This window comes from Vicugna pacos, chromosome 1, assembly GCF_048564905.1.
Source record: "Vicugna pacos chromosome 1, VicPac4, whole genome shotgun sequence".
In the NCBI taxonomy this organism is placed as follows: domain Eukaryota; kingdom Metazoa; phylum Chordata; class Mammalia; order Artiodactyla; family Camelidae; genus Vicugna; species Vicugna pacos.
In genome coordinates, this window is record NC_132987.1 from 54,602,187 (window position 1) to 54,618,761 (window position 16,575).

The 16,575-nt window shown below is 48.6% G+C and overlaps 1 protein-coding gene across 2 annotated transcripts in view; it reads right to left on the bottom strand.

Annotated features, from left to right (window-relative positions):
• DGKG (diacylglycerol kinase gamma) overlaps positions 1-16,575 on the bottom strand; it is a 185,912-nt gene that overhangs the window by 96,830 nt on the left and 72,507 nt on the right. The window contains exons 9-16 of one of the 2 annotated variants that reach the window (XM_006200993.4): positions 16,056-16,178; positions 11,683-11,800; positions 10,030-10,118; positions 6,845-6,961; positions 5,552-5,644; positions 3,918-3,977; positions 1,430-1,509; positions 136-210 (exon numbers count right to left, since the gene is read on the bottom strand). In XM_006200993.4, the coding sequence (XP_006201055.1) occupies positions 136-210; positions 1,430-1,509; positions 3,918-3,977; positions 5,552-5,644; positions 6,845-6,961; positions 10,030-10,118; positions 11,683-11,800; positions 16,056-16,178 (755 nt within the window). The remainder of the gene's footprint in view (positions 1-135; positions 211-1,429; positions 1,510-3,917; positions 3,978-5,551; positions 5,645-6,844; positions 6,962-10,029; positions 10,119-11,682; positions 11,801-16,055; positions 16,179-16,575) is intronic. The other variant, XM_006200997.4, reaches the window with a different exon arrangement.

Genomic DNA, 16,575 nt, shown 5'->3' on the forward strand with positions numbered 1-16,575 from the left:
AGAAAAGGAGTAAAACGGTAGGAAGGATAAATCCACAGACGAAGGAGACAAAAAAGGCAACCCCCAAAATGGTATCTTCTTTAGAGACTGAAGGGTGAGGGGGAGAAATAGGAAGTAAAGATTGTATCTCCATACCCTGGAGTAGGCCCCCCATTGTCCAGGTTGAAAACTTGTTTGGGGTTGAGCAGATAGTGGAATTTCCGAAGAATTCTATGGAAAAAAAAAGAGAGACAGAGAGACGGAGACAGAGAAGGGGAATGTCATTGTGAGAAGTCACAGTAGGGCAAGCACTGCTGGAGCCCACTGATGGTGGGAACCTGGCTCCACTGAAACCCAAGAGGGGAGAAGACCGCACGCAGGCCCTGCAGACCCTGATGTCCCAGGTCCAGCTGGCCGCACCCATGCCCTCACCCTGTTTCAAGGTCTCCCCACCATCCAAGGAGTAGCACCCCTTGCATAGAGGAAAGGGCAGAGCAACCCAGAGAACAGGACTGCCATTCTCCTAAAGCTTCTTCCTTCACGGAGACCTTCTCCCAAAAGTTCTGTACGTTCTAGTTAGTATGATCCTGCTCTCTGTGGACCAGACAAAGGCACCAAGGGACGCTCTGTGGAGAGGTCCCCACGTCGTGGGATCAGGAGGACATGCAGGAGATGGGGTTGGGGCAGAGGAGGGCTGGAGGCAGTGACCGCATCTAGGCTTGGTTTCAAGGCTCCAGCTTGAGGCTAATCAGGTCAGTTCAGGAGGGGTGCTCTGCCCTAGGACTGGGGTGGAGGCTCTCAATTCTCACTTAGGTGCTACTTACTGTTTTTTAAAACCTGGATTCCAGATCACCATGCCATCTGTTCCTAACCCCAGAGCTGAACACTGGCAGCCAGAGCTGCTCTGGCCATCCACCCCCACCCCCACGTGCTTCCAGCAGACTAGGTGTTTCTGTCACTGATGAGACGGGTGCCCTGCTTTCTCAGGGATGGGATAGGCCAGGAGGTCTCAACCAGGTGCCTCCACCACAACTCTTTTATCAAGAAAAGACTTAGATATTATAAATCAATAAAAAAATGTTAAAAAAAAAAAGAAAAGACAAGACTTGGAAGGCTGGGAATTTAACAGGCATCTCAGAACTTGGTCTGACCCTGGGAACCGGAAATAACGGCTCACGTGACAGGCCCTCGGCTAAGCGCTGTGTCTATTTTAATGCTCACAAAAGCCCTATAGGAGGAGACATGATTATTTCTTCCATCTTACAGAAGAGCAAACGGAGGCACAGGGGCGTTAAGTTACTTGAATTAAGTCATCAAGTGGTCTGTGGTGGGGCTGGACTGGACTGCAGGTCTGCCTGTCTCCACTGCCCACGCTGTTGTGCTTGAGGGGAAGGATGGACCCCAGTCAGGCTGACCCAGCCTCCCCATCTTGGAAAAGAAGAGGACATACCTTTCTCCTTGTCTTCCTCCACTCTTGGGGTTCACCAAGACCAGCAGGGGGTGGGTACCCGGGGTGGGGATGATCTTATACTTAAAAGGCAAAAGAAAAAGAAATTAGCTCTGTTTCAGGCAATAGGAGGAAAGCAATGAGAGTCAGTGCCAAGACAGTTTCTGGGAGAGGTGACTGGCAAGTAGATCCAGGCGTGGAGGAGAGGAGGTCAGGAGGTGGTAGGTGTTTGTCCACTGGCTGAGTTTTCTGAGGGATTAAGCAGCTAAGTTTCTCCTGCCTAAGTGGCCTTTAAGCAATGTTAACAGGGATGAAAGTTTGAGGTCAGGATCAGAGACGGGGCAGTGGCATCATAGCTTGAAATTATTCAACAATGGTGTGGCATTGTGCCCACAGCACAAGATCAGATCTTGTGAGGGATCCAACTAAATATAATCTTAGAAGGTATGGTCATCTGGTTCTAAACCTAGATAAAGCAACAGCCATGGGATTAACCATCACCTCCACCCCAGCACCCTCCCAATCCACAAATCCAGCCCCGATTTTCCTCTGGAGCCCTGGTCCCACATTTGTCACTGCCCAGTGGGTACCTTCAAGCCAGATGTCTTATCAGAGCACACCCTAAACCTGACTTATCTTCTTTCCCCACAAAACTTGTCCTTTCTCCTGGCTATTATTATTATTCATCCAGTCATTCAGGGAAGACTCTGTCCTGTCTTTCCCTGGAATGTCTCTCTACCTGGAGCAGCTGCCACAGCACCTACACTGCTTGGGCTCCTCCCACTTCAGGTAAGTCCTGCACGCCGCCCCCCATGTCCTTTCCAGGACATCACATTAGTCATGCCACTCCTGCTCAAAAACCTTTAATGACACCTCATCACCCAGAGGATAAAATCCAAATTTCCTCACCTGGCATGCAAGGCATTTAATGCAGCCCCATTCTACTGTTCCCCCTCAGTTACTCTAACCCTCGTCACAGTTCCAGCCAAGCCCAGCTCTTACCCTCTAGTGTGTCTCCTGAATTCCCACCCTATGGGGACCCTCACACAGATTCCTTCTCCTCCTTATTGCCCTGAAATACCCCCTCTTCCTTCTTTGCAACCTCTTAAAAAAAACTTCTCCTCCCCTGAGCCCAATTCAAGAGCTATTTCATGAAGTTTTCCTTGATGATTGCAGCTATAATGACTGCACTTGAAGCACGTCCTGTCTTCTGGGTTTCTTTTGTTATTGTTTATTTGCATATATATATATATAATCTTCTGAAGTAAATTTCTCAAAATATTAACTGGATTTTAAATGCCTCAGGAGCTGGGCAGGTGTGTGAACAACCCTCCAACCAAGGACCCCACTGCACCAGATTCAAGAGCGGGTCCTCAGCATACTTGTGGGTTCAGCAGAAGGACACGTAGATCCAGAGAGGCTGCTCTGCTCCATATTCATACCTAGTGCCTCCCTTTCCAGATCTCAAGCTAAAATTCAGCAAACACAGTGCCATAGTGTTTGAAGTGGACAGCAACACTCTTTATAACTTTTAGGAATGTTCTCATCTGCCAAGGGTGATTATTTGTGAGATACCCAGAAGCATCTTAGAGCCTGAGGAGTAATTTCATTTTTATCTCTGGGGGTGATATTCAAAATATTTCATAGCCAGTATACAGCGTGGGCACTGTCCAACTGGAAGAGACGCAGGATAACCAGATAGATGCCAGCTGTCAACAACTGACCTGCATCGTGTGTGTGTGTGTGTGTGTGTCTGTCTCTGCTCCATCTGGCTTTCTGCCCTTCAAGGTGTCTAGAGATTTCCCACGTTAAGGTTCAGCCATCATTATCACCAAAGTTTTGCACTAATCTGCATGTTCTCATTGGATCTGGGAGCATCTCTGGGAGGTGGGCAGTGCAGGGGCCACTCTGCCTCTTTCCAGACAAGGAAACTTAAGGCTCAGAGGCAGAGGAGCCCTGTTGTATCTCCTTTTCTAGCACTCGCTGTACCTCACCAGGCTGCCTTTCCTGGAACTTTGTGGAAGGCACAAAGAGGAGCTCACTGGTGAATTCATGTGAAAAATGAGTTCTTAAATATACATTTAAGGATGAAGGAGAACTTTTGGATGTGGTGAACTTTGTTTTGGCAGATCACATTCTGGAGACAGCTTGGCAGTCTTGGAAGACTCAACTGTCTATTTTTAGGCCACATTCTTGTTATTATTCAGGAGGTCTGCATACTGAAGTTTTATGCAATGTGTTCTTAAAAGGTGATAAAGCCAGTCTGGCCAGCCATGGGATCGACCTACCTCCCTTCTCACCACTTGCCTACAGTGTAGTTGTTGAAGATAATTCCAGAGGCTGGAAATACAGCGTCCTGTGTGATATAATTGGTCGGATGAGAAAGCAAAGGTTGAGATGTGTTTCTCTAGAACCCAAACCCTGTCCTCCCCTCCAGAGCCTTGGACCCACTTAGAATGAATGAGGAGACTGGGGGCTTTTGCTGAGGTACCTGCATTATAAGTTCACCCTTGGCTGACATGCTACCATCCGACTTCCCATCTTGCCTGTCCTGTGAGAAGAGAGGAAAGACAAGCATCTTTTGAAGAAATATGTCTAATACAAAAAAAAAAAGAGAGAGCTCAGAAGAAAAAACAAATGGTTACCCTAAGGAGAGAGAACAGAAAACCAGTATAGTGTAGGGAGGCGCTTCTCAAAGTGGGGCTTTGGACCTAAAAAAAGAAATGCTCCCTTTGGGTTTCTCTAGGACTCTCCAGACCTCTGACATCACTTGCCCTGACTTTAACTTCGAGACACTGGAAGGGACACAGGGAGAGGAAGCACTGAAGTTAGCAGGAATCTACTTTGTTGAGTTAGAAGCTTGAACTCTGAGAAGCAAGGTCCTCAATGTGGTTTCTCTGCTCAGCGCTATCTAAACACTGTGATACTGAATAAGTAATTTATCTTGTGTTGGTTTTTCTTTTCAATGTTTATTATTTATTTTATTGAGATTTATGTCACATATAGTAAAATGCTCAAATCTAAATCTACAGCTCCATGAATTTCTACACACCTAAGGCCCTTGTAGCTACCGCCTCTTCTGGCGTAGTAATTCTGCTGTGACTCCTGATGTCATATTGGTTTTGCCTGGCTTTTGAATTTCATATAAATGGAATCATAGACCATGTCTTTTTATGAGTCTAACTTCTTTTGTTCAGCATTGTATTTTGGGGGTTATCCATATTTTTGCTTCTAAACATAGTTCTTTTCCATTGCAGTGTAGTATTGTACTGTATGAATATGCCTCAACTTACTTATCTATTCTCTTGTCAGTGCGTCATTAGCTTATTTTCAGTGTTTGATGTGAATAAAGTTGATATGAGCATGCTTGTACCTGCCTTTTGGTAGAATAAATGCTCGTATTTCTCAGGTAGATACACAGGAGGAGACTTATCGGGCACAGAGTTTGTGTATTTCCAGCTTAGTAGGTACTGCCAAGTGGTTTTCAGAAGTGGTGGTTTTTCTTTGGTTTTTAATGAGAAAGAAGATGGTCAAGTCAAGCGTGAGATGTGAGGAATCAGTGGCACTCAGCAGCATCTTTAAGATGGAAAGAGAACAGTTAAGGTGTTTGGTGCTTGGTTTGAGAGAGGGGACTTCAACAGGGGAGACAGAAAAAGTTCCAGGTGGGGATAAATGGGGTTTAATTTCACAGCTTCGTTTCCAAGTAGGGCTGAGACACCCAGGTGGAAATCTTCAAGGCAGAGGGAGGTCCACGTTTGGACACAGGAGAGAGGGTGACAGGGACAAGGGAGGCCTGGGAAGCCTAGCTGTGCACAGGTGGTGACTGATGTTCCCTGAACGGTGATCTGCCTGCAAGGTGCTTGGAATGAACGTGCTTTCCTTGATGGGCCATCTCAGAGCGCACTGGGTGGCCAGCAGTTGGAATTATTTCAGTCAGAGAAGTCTTCCCTCACAGTCTGACAGCACAGCACTGACCTCTTTCAAATTCATGCTGAAAACATGAAACCTAAGAGTTGTGGAGGAAGGCCCTCTGAGGATGTGGCTGTCTGAAAGCTGCCTGCATCTGAAATGTGAGCAGGGGTGGCGGGGGCGGGGGCGGAGCCCTGGCAGGGCAGCAGCACTTACCCGGGTGACGGGGCAGATCGAAGTGGGCAGCAGAATATGGTCTCTGAGTTCCCCACCGTCACACAACGTTGACAGTTCACATTTGCGGTGAAACTGGAGGGAAAAATGAAGATGAGTGTGAATGAAAGTCAAGGAAATGTCAAGTATGAGGGTTTGGAGATTTACTGGGGAGGCAGGCTGTTGAGTGCTCCTCCAAATCCTGATTCACTGTTGGCTTTGGCAGTATATGAGAGAGAGAGACAGAGAGAGAGAGTGTGTGTGTGTGGTATGTGTGTGTGGTGTGTATGGTGTGTATGGTGTGTATGTTTAAGCGTGTGGTGTGTAAGGGTGATGTGTGTGTGTAGTGTGTGGTTTGTGTGGCATGTGTGGTGTGTGTGTTTGAGTGTGTGGTGTGTAATGTGGATGGGGGGTGCGTTGTGGTGTGTATGGTATGTGCTGTGCGTGTGGTGTGTATGATGTGTGTGGTGTGTGTGGTCTGTGGTACGGTATGTGTGGTGTGTGGTGTGTGTCTGTCGTAAACAGAGGAAGGAGACCCAGTGCTGCCCAGGCAGCCGGGGCCAAACAGCCCCGAGCAGGTCTGTGGCCCGCCAGTGTGGCAGCCCCACGTGGATTCCAGAGCCCGCCTTGGGTTTGCTCCCGAGGCTCTGAGACACTGGAAGGAAGGAGATCTGGTTGAAGAAACTCATGACAGGCTGGATTTGAACCCCACGATGCAACCTCTGCATTTCAAGAGTTCATAGTCTGATCTGGAGACACGTCCTTCTTGAGGCTGACGCCTGGTCAAGGGGACTAGACATGGTACTGGGCTTGCTTTGGAAGGCACGTCGGGCAGCTCCAGGTGTCCAAGGAGGAAGCGGACACTCGCCTGCCCGGTGGCAGCAGGCACAGGCCTCTGGCCCAGGCAGCGGAGACTGTCAAGAGTGTGCTTTCCTCTGATGCAGGGATCCTGGTGTCTAAAACCTCTCCCACTCTGTCAGCGCCCTGGCCCTGGGTGACATGCAGGCGAAGGAAGTCCACGGTCCAGCCTGCTGTTCACAGCTGCCTGGCCGTAACACCAGTGGATCGGCCAGCTTCTTCTCAAGCAGCCCACACTCCCCTGGTTCTGGGGGTGCCCTCTTCTGGGCAGCCTGGTGATTCACTGGAGGCTCCCAGACTTAGGGACTGAACAGGGGCTTTGAGCCCCCTTGCCTCTATCCTGTCCCCTGGCTCTGCTCACGCCCTCTGGCAGGATGTCCACAGCTGAGCCAAAAACCACACTGAAAGGAAGCAGGGCTGCCCTGGGCGCCAACCCACCGTCATCCGGCACCACACGCAGTGCCGCGCGGTGACACTCTGGTAGCACTTGATACTTTTGTGGCACCGGTCACACTTGACAGAGGAGTTCCCTTCCACCCACGCGTGCTGCATCACCTGCAGGAGGGAAGGGAAGGATACCAGGGATGGCTGCAGAACTCGGCCCCTGGGCCCTGGGCCTGAGGAGAAGGGTCGGGGAGGAGCACAGGGCCTGGGCGGTGGGGAGGGGCGAGTGGGGTGGGCAGCGGCCAGAGAGGGTTGTTTCCTGTTTAGTGGACGCACTTGTTGATGCTGGGCTGCTTTGCTGAATTGCACTGCTGTGGTTGCTCCCTGCCTAACCGCTATCATGCTAATCAAGGTGGATGAAAAGCCACTTTGCCTGCTCTTTAAACAGTTCATTATCCCTGGCAGTCAAGCCTCGGAGCAGCATCTCGTCAGGCTGTCCGTCTGTCTTGCAGAACTCTTTGCAGAGGGATGTGCTTGTGGGCGCCCTCTTCTGGAAGGCAGCGCGATGCAGGGGAACGTGGGAGGGCTTGAGCAGCACAGAACTGGTTGGAGTCACTGATCTTCCACTTCGCAGCAGGGTGACCTTTGGCCAGTTCCTGGACCTCTCTGAGTCTCAGGTCCCTCATCTGTATAAATTGGCAAAATAAGCTCCACCTCTAGGTTTGCTGGGAGGATTAAATAAGACGGCACGTTTGCAAGGACCTTCCTGGCACAGTCGCGGCCCTTGGGAAGTGCCCCTGAAGGGGAGCTCCCTTACCCCTTCTGTCTTCGATGCGCCAGGGGCTCTCAGCCTTAGCAGCCCCTCAGGACCACCTAGGAAGCTTCTAGAAGTCCTAACGCCCAGCCCTCACTCCAGACCAAATAAATTAGAGTCTCTGGAGGATGAGATCTATCATTCGTGTGTTTCAAAGCACGCTGAGTGATTGTAATACGCAGCCAAGGTTGAGAAGCACTCTGGAAGGAAGTTAAGAAAGAAAATCCAAAGGAGCTGGTGCAGGTCATCAGCCAGGGGCTCCACACTGTCCCCTGAAGAGCTGCTTGTACCTGCTTCTGGGCCAGGAGATGGCCCTAAGGCAGCCTAGGAACTTTGGAAGCAGGTGGGATGCATGAGTGGGTGTGTCTGTAAGTGCAAAGTTACCCATGACTCCAAATTCTGGGGGCCTCAGCCCCTCAGTCAATTCCCCCAGGAATTCTATAGAACTTCTCAAAAAATTCCTACCAGGGTACCTCGAATAGCAGAGGGGGGTGGATATGGACTCTGGTGGAACATGGGGACATAGCCTGAAGTGCTAACTACAAGCACAATATTAAAAACATGGAATATTTGCATGATGCCCTCCATGTCTGCATTAGATAAATGCTTTAAGTTACTTATCAATTAAGTTTGTCTTCCTTCCACAAGGTTTTTGGTCAAATCATTGCTCTAGAAGTTGTATCACTTTTATTTCTCACCTTCTGCCACTCACTCCTGAAGGTAAAAAGAACCCAGCTTACTAATCAGTCTATCATCTACCTGGTCACATTATTTGCAACGGGATTATTATTATTTGCATTTTACAGAGAAAAAAACGAGGCTTCAGAGAGGTTAAGTGACTGGCCCTAGGTTGCAAGGCTGTTAAGTGGCCAAGCAGGGACTCATGGCCAGGTCTTCTGACTCCAAGTCCATAGTAATCTCCCAACACCACGTTGTCTTCTCCATCTTCTTCTGGGGTCGGAAAAGATGGTGAAGGACTTGGGCTGCCCCTGGAGACTCAGAAGGTCGTGAATGTGCCCTGCTGGCCACTCGGTGGTCTCCCTCTGTTCCAAGTGTGCCAACGGCTGGAGTGCAGGCTTAGGGCCTGAGCCCAGGAGGTGCAGCACATGTCCTGGTGAAAAGCATGGACACGGAGAGGTGTGTATGGGCATGGTACTGAAGGAGACATGAGGCCATGCGGTGTCTCATGGGCATGCATGTGTGTCCTTGGAGGCGCCCTTCTCTCGGAGTCCTCCTGGGGAGGGCAGACACCACTCCCACGTGCTAACCATCTCCTGACTCAGACTCGTCTATGGGGTCTTCCCTCTGCAGGCACTCAGAGTGCCCTTCTCCTGCTAACTGGAAGAAGAATCTATTTCCAGGCTCTGTGAATGGCACCCCCCAGATGGCCATGTTAAAAAGCTGGTAGCCATTCTCCACATTTCCCCCTCTCTCATCGCCTACATCCTCATCACCAAGTCCTGGTGGTAGTATCTCAAATTATCTCTCAAACTCCCCCTTTAGCCAGTGGGACATTCAAAATACTCAGCAAATGGCACGGCTGTGGGAGACGCGCTCCGCACAGACACAGCCACCCCTGTGCTGCTGTGGACATATCAGAGCATAGCGGGTGAGTGCACCCTGCCCCAGTCAGGCCCTGAGTGCACCAGGGCCTCTTGCCTGAACTGTTGGAAGTTTTTCCCCCACTCTGATCTGCTCTCTCTCCTGCACCCTGGTCAGAGCAATTAACCTTATTTGCAAACCCAGTTGTTTCTTCATGTGCTCAAAATTCTTCCAAGGCCCTTTAGCTGCATACGAAATTCCTTCCCAAAAACTCGGGTGGCCTCACAAGACCTTCCCCAGCCAAGTCACCCCAGTTTTGGAGCACATCTCCTGCCACTGCCCTTTAAGCATCCTCTATCCTGGTCATACCTAACCAGGTACAGATCCCAGAATAAGCCATGTCCCTATGCCATTACACCCAAGGCTCTTCTAGCCTGGGTGCCTTGTCCTCCCTGATTCCTTATGAAATCCTCCTGATTTGGGTTCAAGACGCAAGTCAAATGCCAGCTCCTTTATGAAAGCTTCCCTGCCCTGCCCTCCGTGGTGCCTCAGCTGCATGTCGCGCACAGCCCTATTGCTACTGCTTACCTCACTGCTTTGGGCTTTGCTCTTGTGCCTGTCTCCTCCCACTGGCCTGCACAGGCCTCCAGGCTGAGGACCACCTTTCAACCTCCGTACCCCCTAACACAGTGCCTGGCACTTGTGGGCACTGGGGAGATGCTGAATGGATTGATGGATGAACAAGATGGTTTCAGGGTGGTCCTCGAGGCACAGAAGGGACTGGATAAAGCTCCCAAAGCCCCTTCCTGCCTAGAAGTCTGTGGAGATGGACATGTTGCCTGGCACACAGCATGCGGGAGAACAGGTAATAGGTGTCACCAACCTCGCCGCCCCTTTTGGTTTTTGAGTACGTTTTGACACACCCAGGTATGTTTTTGGATACACAGCGTTCGTGGACAGTGTATTTACAGTCTGAAAAAAAAAGAAAAGTGGCTGTGAGTCACCACCTAGGAAGGGTCAGCCACCCCTCACCCCTCACCCCTCATCCCCAGCCCTGTCCCCTCACTCTAGCTTGTGCCTCCCTCTGCGTGGCCAGCCTGGGGCAGGGGACGTACCCTGGAGCTGGCCTTGCCTAATGGAAAGTCGAAAGTCTCCAGTCGCTCACTGAGAAGAGCATCCACGGTTATCTCCCAGACACGCTCCTGCACCCTCCAACCTGTCTGCCCTGCTGCCTCCCACCATGGGCAGTGAACGCAGCATGAAAACATGCCCAGAACATCACTTTTGACTTCAGGAGAGGATGAGAAGCCATCCTCCCAGGGATGCTAGTGCCACAGTACTGAATGTCGGGATGTGGGGAGTGGATAGAAAGGCCAGGAGTCTTCCTACCTCTGGAGCCAGGCAGGCCTGGGCCCAAACTCTGGCTCCACCATCTGTAACTACCCATATGATCCAGGGTATGTTCCCTCACCACCCTGACATTCAGGGTTTTCTCCAAAATGGGAATAAAATTGCCTCTTTCTCTCTTTGTGGGCCCTTTGTGGCATTAAATGAGATAATCTGTACAAAGCACCATGTGTCTGGATCAGAACAGCTATTCCACAGATGACTCTCGCTGTTGCTACTAGGCCAACAGCTGAGGCCCACAGGCGTAGAACCCAAAAGGATCTACAATGAAAGCTGGATTCGAATGGGTGCTGGGAAGACTAGGGGCCCCTTCTTTTGCCTGCCGATGCCTGTCTTGGTGGACACCGGGCCTAGCTCTGCTAAGATGACTTCTGTGGCGGAGGTCGCCTGCTGCTGAGCTCCCGCGTGCGTGCCACATGACACTGTTTGGTGACCTGCCCCGCGCCTGAGGGCCCCTCTGCCTCCAGCAGCAGCTCCCCACTCTCAGGTGGGTCCAGGCTGAATGTCTGCTGTCTGTATTCTGGGGTGGTTGGCAGGACTCTGCACCCACATACCCGGGCCCTGCAAAGTCTTCTTGCTGCGGCCCCTCCCCGCCTCCTGCTCCCTGAATCTACCTCCTTTCTTATACCACCCCTTCCTTCCATCTTTCTTTTGTTCTCCTTTCCAGCCTCCCTCCCTCCTTTTCCACGTGTGTTTTTCCCTCCTCTCCACTCTGACTTTACTAAATGGGTTATAAGGTGAAACAAAAAATTTTAATTTCCATTGCATTTATGAATATAATTGCATATTAATTAAAAAAACCAGGTTCTCCTGACCACCCAAAACAGTCACAAGCAAAACCCAATTGAAATTCATATGAGATGCTTTTTAATTTCACATGAACCTGAATAACTTTTTTCTAGGGAATCGGTGGCCCATGACGGGAATCCAATAGGACAATATTCGTCCATTTGACTTGGGCAGAACACAAATAGGACATGGGGGTCTCACTTTACTTCCTGCTGTTGGAACAATATGGCAGGCCCCTCAAGCTAAGAAGCAGAGATGCCTAGACTTTCCCGGCAATGGCCTATCCATGTGCAGAGCAAGAGAGTGCCTGGGGAAGGGGGTTTGAAGGAAGGTTACTCACAAATGCAACACAGGCCTTGCTTCCGAACACCCATCAGCATGATGTGGCAGAAGTTGCAGTAGGTTGGTTTCTTGAAATGCTTCAAGGTCCAGGAGTGCCTTCCGTCCCCCTTGGGACCCTGCAGGGACAGCAAGGGAATGAGACGCTGAGTAGGCAGCCCCACGGGGGCAGGAGCCAGGGGCCGCCTCCTGCATGGCCTCTTTTTCCTAAAAAGAGTCTCTCCTCATATTTGAAAGACAAGTTATTCCTTTATTTTACTGTCGTATGGACTCTTTTAATAGAAATGCAAATCAAAACAAAATTCTTTGTGTGTGTGTAGTTTCTAAAATAAGCAAATATTAACAATTAGGAATATAAAATATTAACAATTAGGAATATCTGAGTGGAGTCTGTGTGGAGGGGATAAAATTAGCCCTCGCCTGCACGGCTGGCGGAAGTGGGAATCAGAACAAACTTCTTTCTTTCTCTTTCTCTTTCTTTCATCTGTTATCTACCAATCATCCATCTATCTGTCTATCTGTCTAGCTATCTACCTACCTACCTACCTATCTCAAGGTCCTTTAAATGTTTATGACCTTCAACTTAAAAATTTCCATTCCTGGAGTCTATCGAAATCGTTTTTGAAAGCTAGATGAGCACTTCTGTGCCCTGTCAGATGTATAACTCAGCATTATTTACAGTAATGAAAAACTGAAAGTATCCTAAAGGCCTCAAAATGGCCAAAAGGTCGGAGGTCCATCTGTATGACTCCAGGTTAAGTGGCCATCAAAGAGGTTTTACAAGACAATGGAATAGCTTGGGAACGTGCTGAGTAAAAAAAGCCAGAATGCAAATTTGATGATATATTATTATCTTGGTTTTATACAATAATATCTTGGATGGGAAAAATGTCACCAAACTGTTGGCAGAAGTTAGCTAGTGGCACTTGGGATTCCAAATTTTCTACGGTGAGTATGTTCTCAAAAATAGCTTAGTAATGTATTCCTCTCATCGACTTTCTGTACACAGATAAAACAGCAAAGAGACAGAGACAGAGAGAGGGTTAAACCACTTCCTCCTGACTTGGCTCAGAAGGGAACTCATCCTTTTCCAGCAGAGAAGCCAAGCCTCACATAGTCACACACCTTCCCTGGACACTGAAGCGCCCACCTTCTAGCCCCTGGGAGTGCAGCCTTGCTGAGGGCTGTGCTTCAGAAACCTCTCTCCACATACAGTGTCCCTGAACCTTTGTCATAGGCTCCACCAGAAGAGTAACACTCTTGGGCTGATCTCAAGGGTAGTGAAAAGCGCCGGAAGGTGATAAGGATCGAGAGTCAGGAACACGGAGTCCAACGTGCTGGACTGAAACCCACGTCTTACTCCCGGGCCCCTCTGGTTTGGGCTGGTCATGGCGGCCAGATCCACCCCTGTGCTCACTCCCGTTCCAGTGGTCTCTAGAGGGGTCCATGTGCTTCTCCAGATGCTGGTCTCCTCCCATGGCCAGGATAAGCTCTTTTCTTCTCCCCACCTCTGAACCCTGCTGCTTCCCAAACCTGAGTTTTACAGAATTGAAGCCTTTGTATCTATGGCTTCTACTTTCATAAATGGGTTCACTAAGTGATGAAATGATTCATTAAAACTTCGAGTCATTCATTCCTCTGACAAACATCAACCTCAAGGGATGTCTGTAAGAATTAAATGAAATAACGTAAGTGACGCTCCTAATCCAGTGCCTGACACGTTGTAAATGAAAACTTTCAGCAAGTTCCTACTCCACGCTAAACAGGGGGACACAAAAATAAGCTCACGGTGTTTTCCTATGTGTAAGGAGATAGACATACACCTTGTCTAGAAATGAATCAGGGAAGTTACATAAACAATAGCTCAAGGCCACACAAATGATACCCAGCCGGTGGTCACTCTAGGGGCTCTTGCTGGCCTCCGAGCCCATGCTCCTTCCATGCCTTTCCTCTACCTCCACAGACCAGGGTTTTCCTTCGTGGACAGAACAGAAATTACAGTCCTAGCAGACCTGCTCCTTCTTCATGCAGCCCAAAGGACGGTCATCTGACCTGAAAATACCTTTATTAGCGAAATCGATTAGCTGACTCTTGCTTTCCCAGATAGTATTTTCATAGATGCAGGGTAAGTGGCAAAGGGACCCTGACCCAGGATGAAGTTAACATTTCTGCTTGGGTTATAGCGCCATCGTGTGGCTCTTTCATTTCTGCACGTGGGAGGCCGCAGGGCGTGGGAGTCACCTTCCTTGTGCATGCCAGGTTTTATGCTGAAGCTGCAGTTTCCCTGGGAGACAGATCGTTTCTCATATACCCCATTCAGAGATCCCCAGACTTTTCAGTGGCCATATGTGGGTTTTGAAAAAAGCCAAACAAGCAATGTGACTTTTAAGACACTGAGGAATGTTTTCTCTAGTACCAAAATATTAAATGTAAAAACTTTTAATTCAGTGCATATTTTCAAATAAACACAAAAAAAATTCATTATTAAAAACCAAACACATATTTGCTTTTTGTTTGCATTTCCCTGATATAAAATATGGTTTTCTTTTCTTTTTTTTTTAAAGTATGGTTTTCTAGAAGGCTGATCTGGCATAGGGGGGAGACACTGGGGAGAATGTTAAAGAAACAGTCTGTCTCTCCCTCTTCCAGCCATAAAACAGGGGGGTCCTCTCCAAGCAAAGGGCTGGTGGCACTTTGGTCTCAGCAAGTCCAAAATAGGAAATAGAACTAGAAATTGGTTCCTTGTGATTAAAATGTCTCATTTCTATTCTCATGTTTCAGAGAAAAAACAGGTGTGTTGAAACAGCACTCAAGCAGAACTTCCACTCTCAGGCAGATATAATCTTGAGGAGTGATAGGAAGTATATCTTCCTTATCTGAGCACCCCCAGGTCCTAGCTCATGGGGGCTCTTGCACACAGTAGGTTCTTGGTAAGGAATCACTGCATGAGAAGTCTGCTGTTACTGAATATGGAAGGTGGCCTCTGGTACTAACTAGGTGTATGTCCATGGGCAGGCACTGTTACCTCTCTGGACCTCAGTATGAAAAATCAAGGGGGTAAACCAGGCATCACCAAGGTCTCTTCCAGCTCTGACCTCCTGGGGTTTTAAGAAAGGAACAAAAAGGGAGTGTGTAGATCCTGGTTCCTTGATTTCTAATTAGCACTTGGGAAGAACTGGACAGGCTGTGAGATAACTGCAGGATTCTCAGTCTCCTTGAGTGCTGGAAATGAAGGCTCAGCTTTAGTCCTGAATTGCAGAACCATCAGATGGACACATTATGGGCAAGAACGTCAGCTAGAGGCTGACCCCCCTGAGCTTCCTGTTCTGTTCCTCTCTCTTGACACTTCAGTACTCTCAAACAGGTGCTGTCATGCAACTTGTGTGACTTGGCCTGGTAAGTTCTAACGTCACCATTTGTACTTCTAGTTTTTAATCTTTCCTACCTCGTGTATGGAAGCTACTTCTCATGGTAAATAAGCAGACTAGGTCAGATGCAGGCATATGCAGCCAGCAATTTCACACTAAACCTCTACGTGTATTTCCTAGGCTGATCGCACTGGGAAGTTTGATATATCCTGAACTTTCTTCCATTTGGACCTTTGATCAAGCTATTCTTCTGGCCACAAACTCTCTCTTCTACCATCCAAATCACATCCATCCTTGAGAGCCAGATCAAATATCCTAGGCACTTCCACTTGCTGTTTATCTCAAGACTGGGATATCAGAATCCCACGCACCCTTCAGAGTCAGGGCAGACACCCTCCACGGTTTCTTCCACCGGGCTCACTCCTAAGTGTGGGGCATTAGAAAGTGCAGATTTTGGAGTCAAGTACAGATAAATGCTGGCTCTTCCCCTGGCTCTTCTGGCTCAGAATCTCAGTTTTCCATCTGTATGAAGGGGTGAAAAAGATAATCTACCTTATTTGGTTGTTTTGATTGTTAAATACGATATCATAATTTAACACATTCACCTCAGAACAGATCAGAATTTTTTTCTTTCTTTCTTCCTTTCCTTCCTTCCTTCCCCAACTCTCAGCATTCTTAAACCTAATTTGTAGAAAAGATGGAATTCTTCTTTGAATGTTTTCTGCCCTTTGCCTGGCTGAGCATAAGCTTCCAGTGGGTGAATATTGTATCTGTGTCCCCTTGCAGCCCTCAGAACAGTATCTTTATTTAGTAATGATTGAATAAATGCTTGTCAAATTAATGAATGTATTTCAGGCACTATTAAGTACAAAGAGAGGACTTTGGGGCTGGCCTAGAGAATATGGGGTTTCCATTGTCTGGGGCAGAAGCCAAGGATATTGACCTCCACATGGAGCCTGATGTTTCTGAAAGGCAAGAGATGTTGGAGCTCAAGCTTGCCACTTACAGAGTCGTCCATGCCCAGGAGGACCAGCAATGGGATGGTGGTCATCCCTCCGTGGACCCACTCCTGGAGAGACACAAAGCCGTCCCGGTCGTAGTCCATCCCTTGTAACATCTCCTTCAGTATCTGCGGAATCCACAGAGCCACAAACTGTCCACTTTCATCCTCAGCCTCTCTGTGCCCTCCCCTCCCTCTTCTTTCTCTTTTGTTCCGTGTTTTCTGGCTTGTGTTTTCCCCCTTTTCCCTATGACTCAGAGTGAGTGGAGCAGGGAGGAAGCAAATGCAGGTGAGGAGAACAGGGTTCCAGGCCTGGCTCTGCCCCGTCCTAACTAACTCTGTGACCTTGGGCAAGCCACTCCGACTGTCTGGGTCCTGCTTTGCTCATCTGTAAAATGCAACTAGTATGGCTATGTTTGCAGCACTGTAGTGAGGATTTGAGAAAACGTATATAAAATGCCAAAGAGAGTATCAGACTCACAGGAGCCCTCAAATATAATTATTATTAATATTATCTACAATTAAT